The following is a 7,245-nucleotide window of genomic DNA, read 5'->3' on the forward strand; positions in this document are numbered from 1 at the left end:
ATTTATTTGCAGATTAGACATTTCTTTACTTCGGTTTGACACTCTGGACCAAAAAAAGGCCATGTCATGTCAACCACCCATACACACACATGCATACACACACACGCACGCACGCACACACACACACACACACACACACACACACACACACACACACACAGACACACAGCACCATCCAGATCAGAGAGAGGCCCATCACCAACAGGTACACACACACACACACACACACACACACACACACACACACACACACACACACACACACACACACAGCACCATCCAGATCAGAGAGAGGCCCATCACCAACAGGTATACACTCACACACACACACACACACACACACACACACACACACACACACACACACACACACACACACACACACACACACACACACACACACACAACACACTTTTCATTGCTGCTCATACCCCAGTATGACAATACATCACTGTGGACAGTGGACAGATAGAAATGGAATACTTCTGCTGGGCCTGGCATTCCCCATGTGTGTGTGTGTGTGTGTGTGTGTGTGTGTGTGTGTGTGTGTGTGTGTGTGTGTGTGTGTGTGTGTGTGTGTGTGTGTGTGTGTGTGTCTGTGTGTTAGTGTGTGTGTGTGTGTGTGTGTGTGTGTGTGTGTGTGTGTGTGTGTGTGTGTGTGTGTGTGTGCGTGTGTGCGTGCGTGTGTGTGTGCGTGTGTGTGTGTGTGTGTCTTTCTCTCTGTTTATATTGTAGATGAGTGGGCTTGAATGCCAGACATGCCTCTGAATACTCTCATGGTTATGAATGTTTACTGTGCTATACACACACACACACACACACACACACATAGCTTGTTTATCTGAGCGGAGTGGATTGAATGGAGTGGGCTTTAACGCTTCGCATGCCTCAGTGTGTGTGTGTGTGTGTGTGTGTGTGTGTGTGTGTGTCACCATGGTTGTGTGTGTGTGTGTGTGTGTGTGTGTGTGTGTGTGTGTGTGTGTGTGTGTGTGTGTGTGTGCGTGTGTGTGTGTGTGTGTGTGGGTCACCATGGTTGTGTCTGGTCTGGCGAATTGGCACCCTGGGAAATTCCCTCTCAGTGAATTAGAGTTTTAAAAGAACACACACACACACACACCCATGCCTATATCTTTATCTGTTCTCACACACACACACATGCACACACACACACACACACACACACACACACACACACACACACACACACACACACACACACACACACACACACACACACACAGCACATGGCACTTTTCTGCTATAGTGCACTTCTGGTTAGACACATACTGCATTCTGTTGTCTCTGTGTTAGTACTCTGCACTGTGACAATACAGTTGAATCTAATCTAGTCTCATACAGTACAATCTAATCTAATCTAATCTCAAACTCACAGAAAAGATGATGGTGAAGATACGTAGATTTATATACGCAGACACACACAGACACACACATACTGTACAAGCAGGATAAACTCACATACTTAAAAACACATTCAAAACAGAGAAGGGAACATGTCCAACAGGTCAGCATACACATGTGTGTGTGTGTGTGTGTGTGTGTGTGTGTGTGTGTGTGTGTGTGTTTGGGGAGGGCAGTGGCATGTGTGGAGTGAGGAGACTGCTGACAGGATCGCTCAGAGGATATGACAGAGCACTTAGGGCGGCGCATTGTTTCCATGACGACACGGGCGGAGGGGGTGGAATGTCAGAAATGTCCAGCTGTGCCCCCCCCCCCCTTCCACCCCCCCTTCCACCCCCCCTCCTGCCCAAATCCTCCGACTGAGAGTGAAGCTTCATCCTGGGTGACAGCTGGGAGAGTGTGGGGCGAGAGGGAGTTGGAGAACACTGTCTCTGTTTGTCTCTTACTCTCACTCTCACTCTCACTCTCTATCTCACTCTTTGTCTCCATCTCTCACTCTCACCTCACTCTCTATCTCTCATTCTCTCTTTCCATCTCTCACTATATCTCTGTCCCAATTCAATTCAGTTCAATTCAATTCAATTCAATTCAATTCAATTCAATTCAATTCAATTCAATTCAATTCAATTCAATTCAATTCAATTCATTATTGCCAAAGCTCAATGACATGCACACATAGAAGGACAAATATGTTGAACTCTGTCTCCATCTCTCTCTCTCTCTCTCTCTCTCTCTCTCTCTCTCTCTCTCTCACACACACACACACACACATAATGTTCATATTTAAAATCTCTTTCTTTCTCTGTTGTTTTTTTGTCTATCTTTGTCTCTACTCTCTCTCTCTGCTGCCAACTGCTCTGATAAGTGCATCCTCAATCCCTGTGTCTGCAGATCACGGTACTTAACTTTGGGAATTAACCGTCAGAGTTCAAACTGCATCTGACTCTGAGCTAATGGCCTCTTAATATGAGAGAGAGCGAGCGTCAGGCTGTGCCTTCTTTAGATTAATCCCTAATTCTTCCAACTCGGAGGAGTTTTTTTAGAGCGAGCTAGACATTGTCTGGTCCCTTTTTTTCTCTCAAGCCTCTCAGACAGCCTCTTGTAATGTCAAACACTGGGCTTTAGTATTCCCCTTAAAAGCTGCTCTCGCCTATTCAACAGGAGCCTTTAGTCAGATGCACTTTCCTTATTTAGAGTCTACTTCATCCTCCCAAGCAGTCAAAAACACAACGGCATTAATATAGAGTCTGTAAGGACACGGAGGAAGTGATGTGGAGTGTATGGACGTTCATATGGCAGAAGTATGCTAGAAGGGAGAGTTAGGGCATAACTGTCCTTAGCTATGTATCCTAGTTATAGTGTCCTTATGTATGTACTGTCAGTACACTGAGCAAGTGATATGGAGTATATGGAGGTTCATATGGCAGAAGTATGCTGTAGAAGTGAGAGTATATGGAGGTTCATATGGCAGAAGTATGCTGTAGAAGTGAGAGTATGGAGGTTCATAGGGCAGAAGTATGCTGTAGGAGTGAGAGTATATGGAGGTTGATATGGCAGAAGTATGCTGTAGAAGTGAGTGCCGTAGAAGTGAGAGTATATGGAGGTTCATAGGGCAGAAGTATGCTGTAGAAGTGAGAGTATATGGAGGTTGATATGGCAGAAGTATGCTGTAGAAGTGAGAGTATGGAGGTTCGTAGGGCAGAAGTATGCTGTAGGAGTGAGAGTATGGAGGTTCATAGGGCAGAAGTATGCTGTAGAAGTGAGAGTATATGGAGGTTCCTAGGACAGGAGTATGCCGTAGAAGTGAGAGTATATGGAGGTTCATAGGGCAGGAGTATGCCGTAGAAGTGAGAGTATATGGAGGTTCATAGGGCAGGAGTATGCCGTAGAAGTGAGAGTTAGGGTATAAGCTTGCAGAGTCTTGTTTAGTTCTGTTTTCCTTCCTCTCTCTGTTCCTTCCTGTCTCTGTTTCTGTCTTTCTTTATTTCATTTTTATTGGATGTTGATGTTCACTGGCACTAAGTTTTAGAAATAAGGGTGTTTTCAAAGTCAAACCTCTCCTCTTTTCTCCCTTTCTCCCCCCCCCTCCATCTCTCTCTCTCTCTGCAGTCGCTCCAGTCTGAATGCTAAGTTCGACGAGACGGTGCGGCTGAACTCGGAGCCTCCATACTTGACGGCGGCGGTCATCAGCATGCCCACGCCACCGGTCACCACTCCGGAGGGCGACGAGTCGGCCAGCACGCCCGACTTCCTGCAGAGCAACATCGTGCGCGTCTCGGCGCTCTAAAAAGACGACACCCCCCCCCCCCCCCCCCTGTTTTGCCGAAGTCTCGCGCAGCCGTCACGCTGTGTGTCACGTCGCATCACGTAACGTAAACGTCAAAACGTCACGCGCGCTCTCCAAACCGACCAGCTTTTTAATCGTGGCCCTTCTTCACCTGTAGATGAGCGGGAGGGGGGAAGTCCAGTTTCAAACTAGGAAGTGGAAAAAACGTTTTAACCACCACCCGCCCCCCCACGCACACATTTACACACATACATACATACACACACACACACACACACACACATAAACAACCCTACCCCCTCCCACCACCTCCGCTGAAGAGAGGGATTGATTGAGCGAGGAGCGGAGGAGGACAAGGAGGAAAAGCGAGAGGGGGAGGAGGAGGAGGAGGAGGAGGAAGAGCAGGAGATGGACCTTTTTTTCCGTTCCTACACGTAGCTCTGCTTTGCGCCGGAACCCACAGTGCAAAGCCATGCCACGCACACAGAGGCCCATGGCGCAGCTCCATGCTGGAGCTTATGGGTCCTCTGGCGCAGCTGCGTGCTGGGACTCACTAGGCTTTTAACTGGTAGAGGAGATATTATCATTACCTACGTAACTATTTTTCTGAGTATTGTGCGTCTTTTAATTCACTGTCTTAAGGTGGTGGGTGGTGGTGGGTCTTCTGGGATGTCTTGGGGGAGAATGTTGTTTCATGTTGGGGGGGGGGGGGGGGGTTATTTTGTGCTGTATGATTATTGTTGGCTTTTTACGCTGTACGACAGCACTACAAAAGAAAAAGACTTCTAGTGTGACTTCTAGAGTGCTTCTATTTCTTGAGCGGATGGGCTATTTAGGTGTTTGCTGTTGAGTGTGTGTGTGATAGAGAGAGGAAGTGTGTGTGTGTGTGGGGAGGGGGGGGCTACGAAAGAAAGACAAAAAGAAAGAAAGATCGAATTAAGAATGATGACCACCCTCTTGCATGTTCTGCATTTGTGAATATCTCTTTTCCCTCAATGGCATGAGCAATAAGGGTTGGTTTTTCAGATTTACTAATGAGGATAGCCATGTGTGTGTGTGTGTGTGTGTGTGTGTGTGTGTGTGTGCTACAGCCCAGTCCTACCAAGCTAAAGCACCTGGTCTGGTAACAATTCCTACCTTGTACTGAGACTTAGACATCAGCTGGTAATTGTTAATCGTTTCTTATTCAACAGCCATTTGTGAATACCTTAGATGCCATTTTGACATGCCTCTTCCTCCATCTATCTCTCCATCTATCCATCTTTTCCTTCCTTTCCCTCTTCCTATGTCCCTCTCTCTCTCTCTCTCTCTCTTTTCTCTCTCTCTGGTTTGTAGTTTTTGGACTCTGAGGTCTGCTGGCAGAGGCATCTTTTGTCAATTGTTTTAGTCAGCTGCCGTCCAGAGACTTAAAGCTGCAGACGTGACACAGAAAGCTGTTCACTGCGAAACTCTCTTCCTGCTCCCGTTTGTTTGGTTTCGTTTCGCTCGGTCGAGGCCGTGCTGGAACTCAGACCCCTGAGGTCAAAGGCCAAGACGACGGCATCACACAGATTTGAGTCATTCCATTTTATATGCAAAATTTTACTCCTACAAAGAATATATATAAAAAAGAGTCGATATGAGTCTATATTAATGGGTAAAACTGTGATGAGATTTATGTACTCGCCATCTTCATTCCTTTCCGAGATTTGGTGCATGCAATGTTGAAATAACCTCACAGGCCACCGTACTATTGCATCATCTCTGTTCGCATTGATTTAGCTCTTAGCCTGGTCACATAAGTGAGAATGGTCATAGCTATGATGGTGACCAAACAGGGCTCTTTAAGCAAGCAAGAGAGCGAGGGAAGGAAGGTACAGTACAGCACCACTAAGGACACGGAACGAGGAAGTGAGCGAGCTCATTAAAGCACCACTCTGCTCTTGAACTCTTATCACACCGTGTGGGCTTATGGGCTCCTGGATCTTCCCTCTAATTACAATGCACCACATCCAGATCCTCCACAGAGCAACGACACTCCACAGATCTCAAACTCCATGATAAAAGACATTCTCCCTCCTCTCTCTCTCTCTTCTCTCTTTTCTTGTTCTCTGTTCCTTTCTGTCTTACTGTCTTTGTGTCCTGTGTAAACTGAGCGAGATTCATTAGCCATTTGGGAGGAGAAAAAAAACGATATGATTTTACACCTATTTTCCAAAAGATGTCAGTGCAGATCTTTCTTGGGGGGGGGTGCAGGGGGGTCAACATGACTTGAGCACCCCCATCTCTGCACATGCCACAGCACACAAGCCTACCCTCCTACACCCCTCCACCCCCCACCCTAACGATTTCATCATGTGATTTATGCAACGATGTTATTTTGTAAAAACACGCTTTGTACAAAAGAAGACACAACAATGAAGGGGGTGTTTTGGGGGAGGGGTGGAGGGGTTGGTGGTGGGTGGGGGGGATAGAATCACTCAAAAACATATTTTTAAAAAATACAAAAAAGGTGTTGATTATATCTTATATCTGTATTCTGGGTGTAAAAAAGAGATTAAAAAGAACAACGTTCTAAATGTGGATTTAAAGAGAGGCTGTTGCTAGTGCACATGTGCGGTTAATTGTTCCTCGGTGTGGTTAGTCTTTCCCCTGTTTCTTCTGCTCCATTTTGTTCTTCCATATTTTTTCACCTTCGACCGTTTCTTCTTCTTCTAGTGTCTTTTATTTCTGTTTTCGTTTCTGTAGCATTTTCTGAGATGGACGACGTTCAAGCAGGTTGAGTGAGTGCAACTGTGCTTTCTTTTTGGGACTAAAGGACCAAACAGAGGATGATTGCGGACGAGGTTGCATGTGTTGGCGGTGGAGCGAGGGCTCTCTCCCGGGTGTGGCGCCGCTTTGATTCCTTTCGGCCAGTGTCCAGCGTGGCGCCCCCTGCCCGCCTGTTTGGGTTTCTTTGTGTGCCAGCCTTTGGGTCAGCTATAGGATCTTTACATCCTCTGTGTGAGATTATGTACATTATCAGATTGAGTATCAATGATTGATTACTTTTGACTTTGTTACAGCTTGTGTTATGGACAAAAATATATGATCTACAGAAAAGCTATGAAAAAAAAAAAAAAATACAACTCAATTGTTTAGTCCGGTGAAGTGTCTCTAAATAAATAGATTAAGTCATTGTCCTATTAAAATACTGAGAAAAACAAACTGTCTCGTCGTCCTTTTTCCAACTCCATGAAGTAATGCCTCTCTAATGAGAGTGGTAACTCTTTATGTTAAGAACTATGGATGTGCCTGTTATGTTGATGAGACATGTTATTATGAAGACTGTTTATTTGACCAGAGTAAACAAACCCTATTTTGTTTTCCTATATATTGAAATAAACATAGTAAAAAAACATAGATAATGCCACAGCAAATGGAACAGTCAATAATGTAATGGTGACCCTTCTGGAACATCTCTTTAGAACAGAACAGACCTTCAGTGACCCTTGTGAATGCTGCTTTTGGAATCCAGACTTGAGGTGCCTTCAACTTTGACACACAGTGGCGAACGTTTA

The 7,245-nt window shown here is 45.6% G+C and overlaps 1 protein-coding gene across 3 annotated transcripts in view; it reads left to right on the top strand.

The window, feature by feature from the left end:
* Positions 1-4,353, top strand: part of kcnd2 (potassium voltage-gated channel, Shal-related subfamily, member 2) — a 164,736-nt gene extending 160,383 nt beyond the window's left edge. For all 3 annotated transcript variants that reach the window (XM_062518536.1, XM_062518535.1, XM_062518538.1), the window contains one exon: positions 3,529-4,353. In XM_062518536.1, coding sequence (XP_062374520.1) covers positions 3,529-3,706 — 178 coding nt within the window. In that variant the 3' untranslated portion in view covers positions 3,707-4,353. The remainder of the gene's footprint in view (positions 1-3,528) is intronic.
* The last annotated feature ends 2,892 nt before the right edge of the window (positions 4,354-7,245 follow it).

The sequence above is a fragment of the Sardina pilchardus genome, chromosome 17, assembly GCF_963854185.1.
Source record: "Sardina pilchardus chromosome 17, fSarPil1.1, whole genome shotgun sequence".
Classification (NCBI taxonomy): Eukaryota; Metazoa; Chordata; class Actinopteri; order Clupeiformes; family Clupeidae; genus Sardina; species Sardina pilchardus.